The sequence below is a fragment of the Rana temporaria genome, chromosome 3 (assembly GCF_905171775.1).
Source record: "Rana temporaria chromosome 3, aRanTem1.1, whole genome shotgun sequence".
NCBI lineage: Eukaryota > Metazoa > Chordata > Amphibia > Anura > Ranidae > Rana > Rana temporaria.
Window position 1 is genome coordinate 58,774,295 of NC_053491.1, and position 19,076 is coordinate 58,793,370.

The window sequence follows — 19,076 nt, forward strand, 5'->3', positions numbered from 1 at the left end:
CATATATGCTTACAAAACACTTACATGTGCAACATCACATAAGTCATAGAACAAAGTAAAAATTTTGCATCAATATACCTGCATTCAATCCCACCCTAATCCGCAAGAGAGTCCATGGTGGTACCAGAGAAGACATGGACTAACTAAAACAGTGATCTAGCAAATATATGACTTTATATATCATAAAATTCCAATTTATTATACAAAACATTAAAAGCATTATAAACCTTCCGACTTGCACCTTGTGATTTTCACCTGCATTATTTGTACATTGATCATTATTTTCATGGTGTAATTTAGTGATTGTCAGCAGACAGTGGGAGGATCCATAGATAATAGCCAGCCTGCCATTTGCTGTAGCATCTGCCTACTGCTTGCTATTGATCAAAGGATAGAGCAAACCTGATAAGGAACTAGTGTGTAAGCTTCCCCTGCAGGCCTCACCCACTGTCAGCATTACAGGTTGGTGAGAGCCTGTTGGCTGTGAAGCCCAAATTGTCCTTAACAACCAATGACAGGTAGGGAGGGGAGGAGTTAGCAGTGGCAAACATGTCACCCTGCTACACAACATACAGAGAAAGGCACTCTGCCTGGCTCTCTACACCTACTTGATCTTGGTTAAAATGATCTCCAGTTTTTCTATTTACAGTGTGCTCTTTGTTATCTAATTATTTAGAAATGGGTACAGCCATAGCGCCACTTTGTATCTGGAGAAGGACCTTTATTAGGCTTATTAGGCTAATACCATCATATAAGTGGTGCAAATGCTTTAGTAGTGAATTATACCCGAGAGGGTTGGCAGCCGGTCAAGATTCTGTTCTCATATAAGACACTAAGCCTGTGTTGTGAATTTTGAATTTTTTTCTTGTTGTTCAGAATACCTTATGCTTTAGAGTCGGTTCACACTAGGGCGACACGACTTCCAGCGCGACTTTCAGAGGCGACTCCTACACGACTTGAGCATGAACCACAGGGCGATCTGGGGCGATTTACAACACGACTTGAAGTCGTCTCCAGGACAGGAGACTTTCCAGTGGCCAATCAAACAACAATCAGCTCTAAGGGAGGGAGGGGGAGGGAGAGGTTTGCCTGAGAGATGTATGTTATCTTCCTGGAAAGTCGCTTCAGTTAAGACAGTGATCAGACTTGGATCAGACTTGGAGGCGACTTCCATTGAAATCAGTGGCCCAGATTCAGGTAGCAATTGCGTCTGCGTAACCATAGTTACGCAGCGCAATTGCTTACTTGCGCTGGCGTTTCGAATGCTCCTGATTCAGGAACCTCGATACGCCGACTGCAGCCTAAGATATGACTGGCATAAGGCTCTTACTCCAGTCATATCGTAGGCTGCATTCTTACGATGGCCGCTAGGGGGCGTTCCCGTAGTGGTCAGCGTATAGTATGCAAATTGCATACTAACGCCGATTCACTACCCTACGCGAGCCCTGCGTATGCAGTTTCCGTAGTTTCCGTTCGTCGGGTTTCGCGTAAGGCTGCTCCTGCTAATAGCAGGGGCAGCCAATGCTACGTATACCCATCTTTCCCGCGTCGCAAAGTTTAAATTTTACGTCGTTTGCGTAAGTAAATCGTGAATGGCACTGGACGCCATTTACGTTCACTTTGAAGCAAATGACGTCCTTGCGACGTCATTTGCCGCAATGCACGTCGGGAAAGTTTCCCGACGGAGCATGCGCACTATGTTCGGCGCGGGAATGCGCCTAATTTAAATGATCCACGCCCCCTACGGGATCATTTAAATTACGCGCCCTTACGCCGGGCATTTTTGAGGAGCGCCCATGCAAATTACGTGGCTACTGCTTCGTGAATGAAGCGTAGCGCAGATAATTTGCGGGGGCGCAGGGCAAAAACGGGACGCTGCGCCTCCGTAAGAAGTGCACAGCGGTACCTGAATCTGGCCCAATGGGTACAAATCGCCTACAAGTCGGATTGAAGTAGTACAGGAACTTCTTTTGAAGTCGGAGCGGCTCAAGTCGTGTGTATTAACACCGCTCCCATTCACTTGCAATGTTTTTCTCGACAGCGCGACTTGGGACGACTTGAGGCGACTTCAAGTCGGATCCCAAGTCACCCCAGTGTGAACCGGCTCTTAGTGTGTATGATCTGGACACGTCAGCTCTTGGGCTGAACTTGCTTGGCTGGTCAGTCCCGGACAAATTAGTAGCCCTTTAACATCTAAGCCACTAGTAGATTATTTTCTAACAACTGAAATGAATGATTTAAAAAAATGTGGCCATCTTCTTAAATCCCTTGCCAGGCTCACAGGCATCCACCACCATCTTTCTAAGTGCCGGTTCACACCAGCGTGATGCAATTGGCATCGCACTGCTGTGCAGATCACATGCGATGTCAGATTGTATGGCTGAATTCACAAACCAAAATCGTGCAGGACCCTTTTTTTTTGTCTGCACCAGAATCGGATCGCATGGGTGTCCACACTTGTGCAATCCGATTCCTGTCCGCATTCACAGTTTGCAGAGGTTTGCATAGGGCAGTGTGAACTGCCTGCGAGTTCTATGCAATGCGGGAACCGGCACTGGAATTGTGCTGGTTCCCTAACCGCACTGGTGTGAACCGGCACAAAGGGACTGATGCCCCGTACACACGATCAGGCTTTTGCCCGGCCAAACACACATCTGAATTCCAACGGAATTCCATCGGAGTAAAAGAGAACATGTTCTCTATCTAAAATCCGACGTAATTCCTCTGAATATCCGATAGAAAAACTCAGATGGGGCATACACACGGTTGGAATTTTCGATGGAAAAAGTCTGTCTGACTTTTTCCATCGGAAATTCGGATTGTGTGTATGGGGCATTTTTAGAGAGCTTTTTGAACCATGTCACCATACACATAAATAGCAAAGATAACACTAGACCATGGATATCTGAGGTTTGATTAAGACAGATACCACCAGAATACACCCTAAGGAGGTCCTAATCATTGTCACCCAGTCTAGAACAATTCTAGAGCTCATGCTAACATCTTGGATTTAAAGGTATGATAACTGAAGGGGTATATTTTCTTTATCCATGTGACAAACCTGCATTTTCTTAAGAATTATGGAAACAACAATTGTATGTATAATTTTGTAAAGTATATCACCTTTACCTGTAGGCACTGTTTGAATAAAGACCTATACTTGCTTGTACTTACTTTTTCGCATGACTATATACATACATACATTCAGTGACTTAAATCCACAGCTGATAAATACTGTTTAAGTCAAACAGAATGGATGTGGCACAGCCACTTTTGTACTTTTTTTATTTTCTTAAATCCACACTGGAACAATAGAGCAACTGTTTTGGGCATCCCCATTCTTTCTCAAGTTCACAAGGGCAGGGATGCCCGAAACAGCTGTTCAATTATTCCATTGTATATATAGACACACACACACATATAGTATATACATACGAACAAACATACTGTATAAGAAAAATATCCTCTAAATATGTTGTGCAAAAAGAATTTTGTAAAGCCTCTAGGTTTTTCACCTTAATGTATCCCAGGGGTCCTCGAACTACGGTCCGTGGGCCAGGTCCGGCCCGCCAGTGTGATTTACCCGGCCCACGGACTGCCCCTTTAATATCGCAGCAATCCCTCTCCCCTCTGCTACCTTTTTATCACACAAGATGAGAAACACAACAGGTCCGGACAAAAGGCAGGTCTTTTGAGTTAAGCAGCAGGGCGGTTTCAGCAATCAAACACCTGCCTTTTACTAGCAAAGTCCTGCCATGCTTTGCGTCTTGTGTGATTGAGGCAGTAGAGAGGCGAAGTGCTGGGATCTGTAATATCGATGGGGGGATCTGTGATAGGGGGTGAGATCTGTGATGGGGGGAGATCTGTGATGGGGGGAGATCTGTGATGGGGGAGTCTGTGATGGGGGGTCTGTGATGGGGGGCTATGTGAGGAGAGGAGTTTGTGCTGGGGGGATCTGCTATGAGGGGGACCTGATATGGGGGCTTTTTGATGGGGGGGAATCTGTGATGGAGAGGAGTCTGTGATGGGGGATCTGTTATTCTGGGCTTTGTGATGGGAGGGAGTTTGTGTTGGGGGGGCTTTATGATGGGGAGGATCTGTTATGGGGGCTTTTTGATGGAGAGGAGTTTGTGGTGGGGGTCTGTTATTGGGGGCTTTGTGATATAGAGGAGTTTGTGTTGGGGGGCTTTGTAATGGGGGGGGTCAGTTATTGGGGGTTTTGTGATGGAAAGAAGTTTGTGTTGGGGGGGCTTTGTGATGGGGGGCCTAATATGGGGGGAATCTTTGATGGGGGGGGAATCTGTGATGGAGAGGAATCTGTGATGAGGGGGTTCTGTGATGAGGGGGGTCTGTGTTGGGGAGGGGTTCTGTGATGAGGGGAGTCTGTGAAATACTAAACGTTTATGTTGATTAAAATTGTTCTTCATTTTAAATATTGTATTGGTTTTTCCTGTTTTTTTGCACTTCAAATAAGATGTGTGAATAGGTTCATATTTTTTTAAACTATAGTCCGGCCCCCCAATAGTCTGAAGGACCGTGAACTGGCCCCCTGTTTAAAAAGTTTGAGGACCCCTGATGTATTCTATGCATTAAGATGAAAAACCTTCTGTAGTGCAGCAGCCCCCCAGAGCCCCCCTTGTACTTACCTTAACCAGATCTTTCCAGCGACGGGAACGAGCACAGCAGCTGTCTAGGGTCCTCATTGGATAGATTAACAGCAGCAGAAGCCATTGGCTTCTGTTGTTGTCAATTACATCCAGTGACACGGGTTCCGGGGGGTGGGGCCGAGTCCTGTTGTCTGTGTCAATGAATGCAGCAGCAGGACTCGGGAGCACACCCACACAAGTGCCCCCACGGAAAACAGCTTGTGTAATTTTATTTCAATGTAATTGGTGAGACACTTTGCAGAACTGAGTTATCTAGTGAATGTTCACATACTTTGGATGGTTCCTTATCTTAGATGGTTTCACGACCAATACAACATCTGTACTAATCTTTGTGGAGAAACGTTTACATAAAAGGTCATTAGTGCTGTGATACAGTTGTTTAATAAAATGTAACGAAAAATTTAGGTTCTTCTCATGACAGCCATTCCATCGACCAGGTCGTTAAACAAATTGGTTGTTAAATGAAGAGCCACAAGTAATCAATATTTTAAGCATTCTTAACTACTGTACTGTATTGTATTGTAAAAAAAATGTCTAAACACAAAACTCCAGCTAAATAATGTTGTTTTAATTTGCATAAGTACAGAGCACAAACACAAATACTGTACTGTACAATAAAATTATGTATAGTGAGTCGTTTTTGGGTGGGGACAGCTGGTCGTAAGTCCGAGTGGTCATTAAACAGGTAAGTCATTAAAAGAGGAGTATCTGTACTCAGAAATTAAGTGATTATGTGATTGGATTTGATAAAAAATACATACTGAAGGATGCAACAACAGATGGATAGAACATATTGAAGGCCCAAAACACATGTTTTCAGCAGATTAGGTGGGCCTAATCAGTCTATATGTTCTACAGAATCTTAGGGGCAGTAAAGGAAAGGCAATTCATATTCATAAAATGGCCTTTTGAAGCTCATTAGGTCTGAGCATGCATATACAGTACACTGCACACCTCATGTTTTGGCTTTACATTTTTGGAATTTATGGTAATAAGTGAGACAATTCATTTCCTTCAGGGCCCATTCACACTATTGCATTGCAGTAACACACACATTCCGGCAAAAAACATCACCTGTGTTTGTAAGACATGGTGCCATTCATTCTAAATGCCAACCCAACACACCTTGCCGTCAGACGTGTGTTGCCAAAAATGCTACATCCAACCTTTTTACTGGGTCAATTGAATAGGCTGCCTTAAATTCAATGCATACCAATACTGTGGATTGGCTTTAATTGTCTGGATCACATTATATATGTTTGGGTGGTTATTTTAAAGTAGAATACAAGTAATAGACAAAGTAAAAACTAAAAAGTGACGTTTTTTTTTTAATTAGACACCCGAGCGTTACCGGTAAATCGATGCTCGTTTTAGCAGTGCTTTACCAATTTTTAAGCAGCACTTTTTACGCCCGTTGGCATGGGCGCTTTTAACCTCCCTTTCAGCCGAAGAAGGGGATAAAAACGCCTGTGTTGCGGCGCTTCCGAAGTGCTTTTCATTTATTGCAATAGGCAGGAGTGCCCCAACGATGACGCTTGCAGAACTTTTTCTAACGCCCCGCAAGCGCACCGCCCCAGTGTGAAAGTACTCATGCTTTCACATTTAGACGGCATAGGAGGCAGTTTTCAGGCGCTATTTCTATCGCAAAAACACCTGAAAACTGCCTCAGTGTGAAAGGGGTCTTAGAGGGCAAAAAAGCAGAAATGGTAAAATAAAACAAAAGCAGAAAAGGAAAAAAAAAAAGATATACAAAAAAAACTAAAAAAAAAAAAAAAAACATAAGCTAACCTTAATATGTACTTTGTACTAGCAATCAGCAGAGCTGTGCAGAACACTCACGGTGAAGTTTTTTTGTGAGAAGAGAAAATTTCTCCCTCTTGTGGGAAAAGACTTTATGCACAGGAGTCTAAATTTAATTTTACAGATTTTTTTTGTAAAAGAAATGCTTAACATAAAATTGCTTGCGATTTTTTTTCTATATGAAATGCCATTTTGTTTTACAAGTACAGAATATCACTAAACACAGCATCATTTTTACATTGCATACAACCAAGATTCATGAATCAATCTAGTTATAATTCAGGTTCTGTGTCTGACTTACCATCCTGGGTGTTTTGGCTTAAAATGGTACTACGGAGCTCCTGTAAACTTATTCCTAAAGATTGGCAAATTTCTTCTCTTGTGTATGGTTCAGGATGAATAACTTCCTCGACCAAAGCCTGCATATCTTCCAAGCTAGCATCCAGTCTGTTCTGGAGATCTCCTAACTTCACCAAGCTTTTCCAGTCCAGCCCTTTGGACTTTGCAAGAATCTATAATACAACATCAAGACTGAGTTTTTCTACATGAACTCCTCACATATACAGATACTATGCATTGCAACATATACCAAATCTAAATCAAACTGATTTTATAGACATTGTTTCGTAACCATATTATATTGTTTTTCCACTAAATACACAGCACTTATTTGTGATGCACTATATAACCTAAATCTCATATATTAAAGTTTTGTTAAACCATAGTGCACACTTTATTATAAGAAGCACTTTATAGAGCTGCACTTTATGTCAGTGGCACTTTGTATTGCACTTTATTGACTTGTACAGTGTATGGTAAATTATCATAACACTTTAATATATGAGATTATGGTAATATCCTGCATTACAAATAAGCGCTGTGTATTTAGAGGAGGATTATTTCAGCACCGTTTTTGTTGAACACAGCAGCTTTGTATTTGTATATTATTTGGCACAGGTGTATAAGGTACATTTTACATATTTTAATACATATATTATATTGTTATTCCCCTCTTTCAGTGAAAAGGGATACAACTAAATTACAGAAACCATGTCTGTTATTTCTGTTACCATTTTCAATGTACAGTATTTATTTACCAGATTATGTACACTATATATTTTCTTATAGATTTCTTTTAGACCTGGTATCATGGGCTATACAGGGAGTGCAGAATTATTAGGCAAGTTGTATTTTTGAGGATTAATTTTATTATTGAACAACAACCATGTTCTCAATGAACCCAAAAAACTCATTAATATCAAAGCTGAATATTTTTGGAAGTAGTTTTTAGTTTGTTTTTAGTTTTAGCTATTTTAGGGGGATATCTGTGTGTGCAGGTGACTTTTATTGTGCATAATTATTAGGCAACTTAACAAAAAAAATATATATACCCATTTCAATTATTTATTTTTACCAGTGAAACCAATATAACATCTCAACATTCACAAATATACATTTCTGGCATTCAAAAACAAAACAAAAACAAATCAGTGACCAATATAGCCACCTTTCTTTGCAAGGACACTCAAAAGCCTGCCATCCATGGATTATGTCAGTGTTTTGATCTGTTCACCATCAACATTGCGTGCAGCAGCGACCACAGCCTCCCAGACACTGTTCAGAGAGGTGTACTGTTTTCCCTCCTTGTAAATCTCACATTTGATGATGGACCACAGGTTCTCAATGGGGTTCAGATCAGGTGAACAAGGAGGCCATGTCATTAGTTTTTCTTCTTTTATACCCTTTCTTGCCAGCCACGCTGTGGAGTACTTGGACGCGTGTGCTGGAGCATTGTCCTGCATGAAAATCATGTTTTTCTTGAAGGATGCAGACTTCTTCCTGTACCACTGCTTGAAGAAGATGTCTTCCAGAAACTGGCAGTAGGACTGGGAGTTGAGCTTGACTCCATCCTCAACCCGAAAAGGCCCCACAAGCTCATCTTTGATGATACCAGCCCAAACCAGTACTCCACCTCCACCTTGCTGGCGTCTGAATCGGACTGGAGCTCTCTGCCCTTTACCAATCCAGCCACGGGCCCATCCATCTGCCCCATCAAGACTCACTCTCATTTCAGCAGTCCATAAAACCTTAGAAAAATCAGTCTTGATATATTTCTTGGCCCAGTCTTGACGTTTCAGCTTGTGTGTCTTGTTCAGTGGTGGTCGTCTTTCAGCCTTTCTTACCTTGGCCATGTCTCTGAGTATTGCACACCTTGTGCTTTTGGGCACTCCAGTGATGTTGCAGCTCTGAAATATGGCCAAACTGGTGGCAAGTGGCATCTTGGCAGCTACACGCTTGACTTTTCTCAGTTCATGGGCAGTTATTTTGCGCCTTGGTTTTTCCACACGCTTCTTGCGACCCTGTTGACTATTTTGAATGAAACGCTTGATTGTTCGATGATCACGCTTCAGAAGCTTTGCAATTTTAAGAGTGCTGCATTCCTCTGCAAGATATCTCACTATTTTTGACTTTTCTGAGCCTGTCAAGTCCTTTTTTTGACCCATTTTGCCAAAGGAAAGGAAGTTGCCTAATAATTATGCACACCTGATATAGGGTGTTGATGTCATTAGACCACACCCCTTCTCATTACAGAGATGCACATCACCTAATATGCTTAATTGGTAGTAGGCTTTCGAGCCTATACAGCTTGGAGTAAGACAACATGCATAAAGAGGATGATGTGGTCAAAATACTCATTTGCCTAATAATTCTGCACTCCCTGTATTGACTTTAAATTCTGCGCTGGATCTGCTCTCTGTTTATACATTTGAGGCTTGCAGGTTAAATTCTCACAGCCCACATAGCAGACATCCTTGGCAGTCACCAATTGGAAGCGTTACCATGTTTTAATCATTTTAAATTGATTGGTAAGTATCTGGTTCCATGGGTGATACTGGGGCTGGAATAGTTTGATACCCCCTTCTAAGATATATGTGTTATGTGATATCAGTTTTGTTAAATATTTTATATTTGATGTCTTATTCTGTAAATACTTATAATAGCATCTTGTCAGGGTGCTATTTAGAACAAACATGAGCATGTGCTGAAAAGGAGACAGCAGAATAAAAATGTGCATGTGCTAAAGAAAAAACCTGGCATAGTTGCCAAAACGTTACATGTTCCGTGCCCGTTTGTACAGAAATGCATATGAGTACAAATGAACGTGCGCACTGGCATACGTTCACGCACATCTGCTGCCAGAACCGATGCCAAACACCTTATATAAGGACAGTGGCTGCACTTTGAGCTTTTTATCTCAAAGAAAATTGTATTGAAAAAAAACAACCATTACAAGCATCAGAGCAAAACATTCACAGGTCTTAGTTCCACACAGAACACTGCAGGTTTCACATAAACATGGACAGTATATGCATCTTCACCATAGACACTTTAAACAGCAACTTGTGACAGAAGAGCAGTGGGTTATTCTGGATCCATACTAAGAAATAAGTTATAGAGTAACAGTTATAGTAAACGATCCAATATCAGCTCCACCGGAGCCAACCTGGGTACATTCAGCCAAGGATCCCAGAGCTTGGAAAATTTTGCTGTACTGCACCTTTGTTGGTAGACACGTTTTTCCAGTCTTAAAGTGTTACTCATTTGCTTTATCCATTCCCTCACTGTAGGGGGTTCAGTTGACTTCCAGTGTCGTAAAATCCGTTTCCGGGCCTGAAAGAGAGCCCTGGCCATCGCCTGCCTGGACACCTCCTCAATTCATCCATCATCTATAATACCTAACAAGCAAGGTTTGGGATCTTTTTTAATTTGAACCTAAAATACTTGGTTAATAACCCCTATCACCTCCGTCCAGTAAACATGCAACTTGGCGCAGCGCCTCAACAGGTGTATCAGGTCCCCGTGATCCCGCATGCAACGGGTGCATGAGGGATCATCTCACACCCCCATCCTAACTAGTCTGGCGGGTGTATAATGGACTTGTAGCAGGATATACAACTGGGACAAGCGCTGAGCAACATTCAGAGAGCACTGAGAGACTGCTGAAAGTGCCTCCTCCCATTGCTCCTCCTCAAACGGCCCCACATCTCCCTCCCATTGGGTTATCACCTTTTGAGTCATATCAGGCAAGAACTTAAGTAGCATAGTGTAGCTGCAAGATATAAAACCCTTGTAAGAGGACACCTCTGCCATATAATTAAAAATGTAAAGTATTGCTTTGAACCCAGGCATCCACACCATTTTCGGCCTTTATCGCTTGCTGTAATTGGAGGTAGTATAATTGCATGGACCTGGGAGCTGGAATTCCTCCTGGAGAGAAGCGAACGTTCGCAGCTGTCCATTATGGAATATTTGAAAGAGGTAGTTGATTCAGTATTGCTGCCACTTTTTACTATATTGCAGTTTCCCAATCTCTGCGTATCTTTCATTATGCCATATAAGGCTAAACTTAGTAAATCCTGTGACCTGTAGTGTTCTGACTTTATTCCAATTTTTTTGCATTAAATTATACGTGGGGTACAATTTGTTCGATTTGCCAAACTGTAAAGCTTCTAACCCCTCAGCCACCCCCCTCCCAATCGTAAATGTAAGGAGTAAAGTGGCAGAATCCGCCAGATTCAACTCCGGGGCCGGGGCTGGGTTGAGCTCCCTGGCTATGTGTTGTAGCTGAGAGGCCAGGTAGTACAGCTAAGGGTTTGGCAGCGCTAGTCCTCCTGTTTCCTTAGGCCGTTGAAACTGTTCCAGTCTCACTTGTGTCGTAGAGGAATGCCATATAAGTGATCGGAAAATAGAGTTAATGATTCGGAACTGTTTCAGTGGGATCACTAGTTTACGAATTATGTAACACATGAAGAATTTGGGGCATAAGAATAATTTTTATTATAAGGTTAATCCTACCCACTAGTGACGTTTTTAGCCTGGACCAAACCTTAATTTAGCAGAGGAGTGAGATTCAGTCTAAGATAATCCAAAGGGTCAGGGGTGACCTGTATACCTAGATATTTAATGGTCTTAGACACTGGGATATCAAGAAGCGTTGGCAGTTGCTGGTCTGTGCTCACATCAAGGAACATGAGTGAGGATTTATTCCAGTTCACTACCAACCCAGAATCATAACCAAAGGTTTGTATCACCCTCATAGCTTAATTCAATGACTTCTTGGTATCCCCTAATACTAGCATTGTGTCGTCCGCATATAACATTAACTTCTCCTGCAGCTCCCCATATTGGAAGCCTTGGATATCAGTGTAAGCGCGGATGAGAGCTGCTAGGGGCTCAATGGGGACAAGGGACATCCCTGTCTAGTGCCCCTACGCAAACTAAAGTCTTGGGACAATGCTGGATAAACTTTAGCTACAAGTACTCCTTGCTCCTGTGTTTCCTGTGATCCTTGGACCCGTTACTGACCCGGCTTGCCTTTGTACTTCCCTGCTGCCTGATCTCTGGCTTGACCCTGGCTTGGCTTGACCCTGGCTTGCTCTAAGGACTCTGCTTCTCTTGCTCTAAGATGTGCATGACCCTGGCTTGCTCTAAGGACTTTGCTTCTCTTGCTCTAACATGCATGACCCTGGCTTTCTCTTGACTACTCTTGATCCACTGGATCCCTGTGAATGACCTTGGCTCTGTTCTTGGCCACGCATCTGCCTACTTCCTTCCTTCCTGTGTATGACTTTGGCTACCATCCTGACTACGCTTCTTTAGTCCGATTCTGCCAGTCTGATCCTGTTCCTCGGGTGCCAGCTTACCTGTCCTGGTTCCGCTACATCTCTAGGGGCAACGGAGGTCCTGCCATCTGTCCTGACAGACCAGCTGACAACTATCCAGTTTGGCTGTGTTGTATGACCTCTGTGCTTCTTTGAGCCTAGCAGTCCCTATTCTCACCTTCAGGGGTTCTTGGTACTTAGCTGCCCCCTCATCAAATCAGCCTCAGACCAGGTACGTTCAGACACCGATCCTCTTGTTCCTCCCCCTGCAGCACTGCCAGCTTCTTCTCATCTGGGATTGGGGGGAAGGGACTGGTAAATGGCATAGAATCACAGCTGTGGCATGTGCATACCTCTAGCCACTGCCTCTGTTACTTTGTGTTTGAGTTTTGGGGTGCACACTCTAATGCAATACTGTAGGCTGCGTATACCTATGCTGCTAGTACATCTAACACTACATCCCCCCTCCAGACTGACAATGCTTCTGTCCAAAGGTGTCTCTGTAGCTTCTTTATGCAGAGTGGGGGCACCCTAATACAGGATGTGTGTTGCTGGCCAGTTTACCAGGTGAAAACAGAGTGGGGAAAAATTCAAAAAAATTATTGATAAACAGTAATAAATTACTTTTTTGGTATTGGGTTTAATATCTCTTTAAGCAGTTTAAAAAAAAGGTGAAAGTCAATATAATTGTTTAAAACCAAAGAATTTCTGTTTCTGAGGTACAGAGGTTATTAGGTACTAACCTGCTTGATGCGCAAAATGTTCCTCTACCTTTCAGAGAATTGGATAGCCATTAAATTAAATATATGCTACAGGAATGACCATTTATGTACAGTATAAAAAAAGCTTGTACTGGATTTGTGAATAGTTTATGTAAAATTGCATACAGGAGGTCAGACAGTCTCTTCTGCATCCAAGAAAACCTCACCCTGGATATGTGACACATAGGAAACCACAACATTCTGCAGTAACAATGTGGTCAGTAACAAGTACAATAAACCAGAGAAAAATCCGATGGGATTAAATGTTGCGCAGCAAACCTGCATTAGCATATTGTGACATCTGGTTTCTCCAGTATTTATTGAAACAGATAATTTTATTCTGAAACCCTGCTGATTTGTAGTATAGCTGCACTTTTGCTGAGAAAAAAAAAAGAACAATACTTTTCTGGTCGGTTACATTTACGGAAAGTATTTTAGCAAACATCATTGTACAGTCTGCGATTTAGTGCCCACAAATGTTCTGCATTTGCAATTTGTGTTTGGGTTGCTGTTAACTTCTCAGTGGCACATGCATGCAGAGTGCAAACGCTGGGTTTCCAAATGCAGCTTTTCTGTGCTGAATTCTGGTTTAAACTGGTCCTAAACATGTTGGGAAACCCTAGATCAGGGGTGTCAAACTCAATTTCATCACAGGCCGAATCAGTATTATGGTTGGCCTCAAAAGGCTGGTTGTATCTGTAAGACTATATAAAATGATCTACTCTTTACTATATTAAATAATTGCCTCTGCATTTGATGATTACTGTTTTATGTAATAACCTAAGACTTAAAGGAGTCGTAAAGTCTCAAGGTTTTTCATGCGATCGTTCTAGTGATGAGAACGAGCCTAGCAGCTCCAGCCACTGTCTTCGGTCCTCATTGGATAGATTGTCAATTAAATCCAGTGACATGGGAGCCGTGTGAATAGATGCAGCAGCAGGACTCGAGAGCGCACCTGCATGAGTGCTCCCATGGAACACGGCTCTCCGTGGGGGCACTCTATGAGGAGGAGGGACCAGGAGCACCGCCGGGGACCCCAGAACAGGAGGATCAGGGCCGCACTATGCAAAACCCTTGCACAGAGCAGGCAAGTATAACATGTTTGTTATTTTAAGAAAAGAAAAAACTTTACGATCCCTTTAAGCTGTAAAGGGCGGGTGTGGACTGGCACAGAGCCCACTCACAGCTGTAGCAGATGATGACGGTCCAGAGTAGTCCACCCCTCACTTTACATCGGATGTCAAGAGCCCACCCAAACATCAGAAGTCAAGAGTCCCTCACCCTCCCTTACATCACTGAACCAATGGACTCAAAATTTACTATAGGCACCAAAACACACAAAGTCATCTAAAAGTGTATATTTTTTTATACAAAAGAAAAAATGATTAAAAAGACAAACAAGGTGAAGTTAAAAATTCCTAGCATCAGAGGCTAGTACAACTACCACATATACATCACCATAACCATACATAGGCCGATCTGTAACTTGTAAAGAGGTTGGTACAGATGTATTCATCAGTATTGCGGTAGGTCTAGTATAGGTTGATGTAAAGGGTAGACTAACTTGGAGCTCTACATGTTTCACGCTGGCTCGCTTCTTCAAGTGCTTGTAGTAATTATTGTAGTCAATAGTAATGAACTGCAGAGAGTTAACCAGGTATTTTAAAAGCATTACACTGTATGCCAATAGACGTTCAATGGTAGAGGAACCAGGTCAGCAAAGAGCATGGCAGGCTCTCAAGCGTCTGTGCAACAATACGTTTTGTGCTTCTGCCTGGAAAAAGCTTTGGGCAGAGCTGGGAAGCAGAAAGTGCAGAGTCTGGAGGAGGGCTGAAGTCAGCTGCCAGAGTCTGCTGAATGCTGAGGGGAGGTGGTCCTTCTCTCTGCTGCCGAAAGTGGGGCATTGATGAGACTTGCCGTGGCTGCACAGAGAAGTGCAGGATCTGCTGCTGACTGCTAAAACAAGGTGGAGGCGGGGGTGCAACAGCTGCAGGAAAGGTGCGAGGGGCACATGAAATGGCCTGGTGGGCCAGATTCAGCCAGTGGGCCTTGTGTTTGTTTGGCACATGTGCCCTAGATTGATCACTGCCTCCCCACTGACCTCAATCACAACTTGCTGGACCTCTGATGGAGTAGACTATGGCCTCAGTGATGATGTAGCATGGAACCATTCCCAGTACCTTTCCCCCATCCCTCAGGAAATAAAAATAGATGCTCCCAAATGAATACATGACAATACCAGTTGCCATGCAACAATTTACATGCATTCAATAAAAATGTATCTGACCATAAATATTTGTATCCATGCAAAACATCAGTTAACACATTTCCAACAGAAGCATTAAGCAGTTAACCACAGACCCAACACCATTTCTTAACACCACACAATGATGCAGATAGAGTATTTAAAAGGTGCTGCTTGCCTTAGTTTAACCACTTGACCTCTGGAAGGTTTTACCACCTTCATAACCAGACCATTTTTTACTATACAGCACTGTGCTACTTTTAAAATGGTTGTAAACCTTCCTTCCTTTTTTTTTTTTTTTAATAAAAATAACAAACATGTTATACAATGGTTTTACACAGAGCAGCCCTGATCCTCCTCTTCTGGGGTCCCCCAACTGTGCTCCAGGCCCTCCTCTTTATCAGGTGCCCCCAGGGAAAGCCACTTTCCCTGGGGACACCTATGTGGGCTTGCTCCCGAGTCCTGCTGCTGAGTCCATTGTCACAGACAGCGAGACTTGGTCCTGCCTCCTGTGTCACAGGATTTGATTGACAGCAGCGGGAGCCAATCAATCTGTCCAATGAAGAGAGAGACAGCGGCTGAAGCCACTGTGCACATCCCTGGATCGGATCGGTCTCAGGTAAGAAAAAAGGGGGGGCGTGGTCGGAGTTTAGGCTGAGGTTGCCACTCCATTCATTGTAGCAGGATACCATAGATGTGTGCGAATTCCAGGGGTCACCCTTTTCTTTCCTTCAGGAAAAAGGGGAGATCCAGGGGGGGCAGCTGCAGCACAGAAGGTTTTTTACCTTAATGCATAGAATGCTTTAAAGGGGAAAAACTTTAAGGCTTTAGAACTGGCAATTGCTCGGTCATGCAACACTGTATCCAAAATACATTTATATAATTTTTTACACAAATAGAGAATTCTTTTGCTGGTAGTGGAATACCACTGGGGTTTTTTTTTTTTGTATTATATAAATGAAAAAAGACTGAAAATTTACTTATTCAGGACCCTTTACTCCTTTGTTGTCAACCTTTTTAAAAAAAATCAGGGACACTTTTTTTTTCCTTATTGTTCAGCCATCTTTATTAGGGGTGGGGCGTTTAAAATGGATGTGGCTCTACAAGAACCACCTAATGCCATACCCCTTCGCACATCTCTAAACCCCCCGGAATGCCTATGTACCCCCTCAGCACACCGCCATACCCCCTACACTTCTCTAAACATTACAAATAACGCCTGTACCCCAGCACACCTCCATACCCCCCCTGCACACTTCTGTACCCACTTGCATACCACTGCACCTCCTACACACCACTGCACTTCCTGGAATCCTCTTTATCCCCAAGTATGCCTCCATATGCCCAGTAAGCCCCAGCACACCTCTGCACCCCCCCTCCCACATACACACACACCTCTGCACGTTCCTAGCATCCTCTGTATTACCCAGCACACCTCAACCTCCCCCAGCACACCTATGTACTCTGACGCACATTTCTGCAAAGCCCCCCACACCTCCATACCCCCCCCTCCACATTCACACCTCTGCACCACCAAGCATCCTCTGTAGCCATCCAGCACACCATTGTACATCGCAGATGTGTACCCACTTGTACATCTCTGGACCTCCAACCCCCAGCATATCTCTATACCCACCCAACAGTGTACTTTTAGTATCCTGGTAACCCCATGTCCACTCAGCTGCACATATTGATTGGCAGCTCTGTGGTGCCTGTGGTATCTCCCTCTGGCCAACAGTTCAGCTTTACAGTGGGGAGGGGTAGGGCTTCTGACCCAGGCAGGCACCGGCTTCAGTACTCTCGAGTATGGCTTGAGTCGCTCTGCCTGTGCACTGAAGCCAATACCTGCCTGGGTCAGAGGCCCCTCCCCTCTCCACTGTATAGAGCGAACTGCTAGCCGGAGGGAAAGAGGGAGATGCCATGGGCACTAAAGAGCTGCCAACTGTCCCCTTCACTGTTTAGGTAACTGTTAGCTAGAGGTGCATGGGGAGATGCTGGGAGATGCTGGGTCTTGCCCCCCACACAGTGGAAAACGCCAGGGTCTGGTCCCAAATGCTACCTCTGGAACCCTGGTAGTTCCGCCACTACCAGAATGTATTGTGCTACAAGTGCTGGCAGTGATCAGGGCTATTATGGGGACACTATATTATTGGGGACACTAATGTAGTTCTGACAATGACCAGGATACAAACCCAGACATACACTATACTAGCAGTGGCAGTGATTTATAGGGTGACTGTAATAGTGTAATGGGCAATCTGAGACTGGCGCTAATTGACACTGACTGGAAGGGACAATAACTGACATTATCCAACATCGCTGGTGACACTTAGACAGTGATTAGTGATGATATTGTACACTGTCATTGTACTATTGGCACTGGCTGGGTGCCAGGGATGATTAGGAGGGCAATCAAAGGGATAATTGTGTGCCCAACAAGTTATGTGTGCTGATTTTACTCATAGACTGGCTGGCGGGATTTTCTTCCTGATTCCAGCTCTGAATGGTAAGTGAAATTCAGGGAGAAAAAAAACAGCCAGATCTGGGTTGTATTTACTAACACACACAGATCTGTACTGTGATTGGCCACAGCCATCAGCAGGTACACAGCCAAATTGTCTGTGAGCCTGCTGACTAACTCGTGCAGTGTCCAACCTGTAATCAATGAAGTTTACATAAACCAGAAAGAATAACATAGTCATTGGCCAGCAGTAATAGCTAAAGTGATATTAAAGCCTTGTTTATTTTTTTATTTTTTGTATAACAAACATGTTATACTCCCTCGCCTCTCTGCCTTTCCCAATTCACCCTATAGTACTGAACACAGAGGTTTTTTATCTTCATGCATTCTATGAAAAACCTTGTGCCTTTACAACCACATTAAACTGCTGGTCAGCAAGTGGTTAAAGCATATCTAAAGCCAAGAACTAAAATGTATAATATTGCGGCTTACTGGTCCAAAGATGTGGTGGTTGCATTTGTTTTATTTTTTTATACTCATTTTTCTTTATTTTAACATGGTAACATAGCTTACTTCCTGTCCTAGGGTGACAACTGTACTGAGAAAAGTCGTCACCCTAGGACAAGGAGTGTGTTAGAACTACATAACACCCCCCTCTCTACTCCATAACAGATGGATATAAATGTTGTAGTCCACAGAAGGAAACGGGGAACAATGTTAACTTATAACAGTCCAGTGGCAGAAAGTACAGGGAGTTACCAGCCCAGAAAATTTCTGAATGGATGAACAGCTGCTTGTTTTTTGTTTTTTTTCACTTGTCAAACAGATGAAACACAACACTTTCATTATTATATACTCTACAGACCAAAAAGGAGCAAAAAAAAAAGAGAAATGTATTTTTAGAGTTTACATACACTTTAAGAAAAAGGCACTTTGTATCAAACCATTCTAAACCCAAACACATCATAGTACCAATATAATAGTGTTCAGTGCAAACATCTTGAAGACAGAACATTGGGAAAAATTGAACATTCCTCAGACACATGTGCTCAACAAGTGACTGACCACAGTTTTTAAACAGCTTTGCTTCTTAAGAGTCGCATGTTTACATTATTTAAATGCCATGGTTTTTATTTTCACAATCAAGTGTTAATGATTTATGTTTTAATAAAGACTTAATAGAAGTTTTTTTTTAGTTAATATCTAACTTTGTATTTAGTTTTCATGCAATATTAGGAGAGTTGTAATTTTATGGTGATAAAAACAGAGTACAGCCAACAATTAGTCATTGTGAAGATGTCAGTAATAAAAGTTGAAGGAAATCTTAAAACGCCCGACATCCTGTGTTTGTTAAAGCCAACTATAAAATGTATTTAAATCTGAAGTTAATTTAAAACTTTTTTTTTTTCGAGTATACTGCACCATGGACACAAAACTAACCTCCACTGAAGGGTGCTCTAGGTCCTGCTGGCTGCTCCT

The 19,076-nt window shown here is 42.9% G+C and overlaps 1 protein-coding gene across 1 annotated transcript in view; it reads right to left on the reverse strand.

Annotated features, from left to right (window-relative positions):
* Window positions 1-19,076, reverse strand: part of GALK2 (galactokinase 2) — a 221,623-nt gene that overhangs the window by 51,267 nt on the left and 151,280 nt on the right. Inside the window, exon 8 of the mRNA XM_040342627.1 lies at window positions 6,769-6,979. Within this exon, the coding sequence (XP_040198561.1) occupies window positions 6,769-6,979 (211 nt within the window). The remainder of the gene's footprint in view (window positions 1-6,768; window positions 6,980-19,076) is intronic.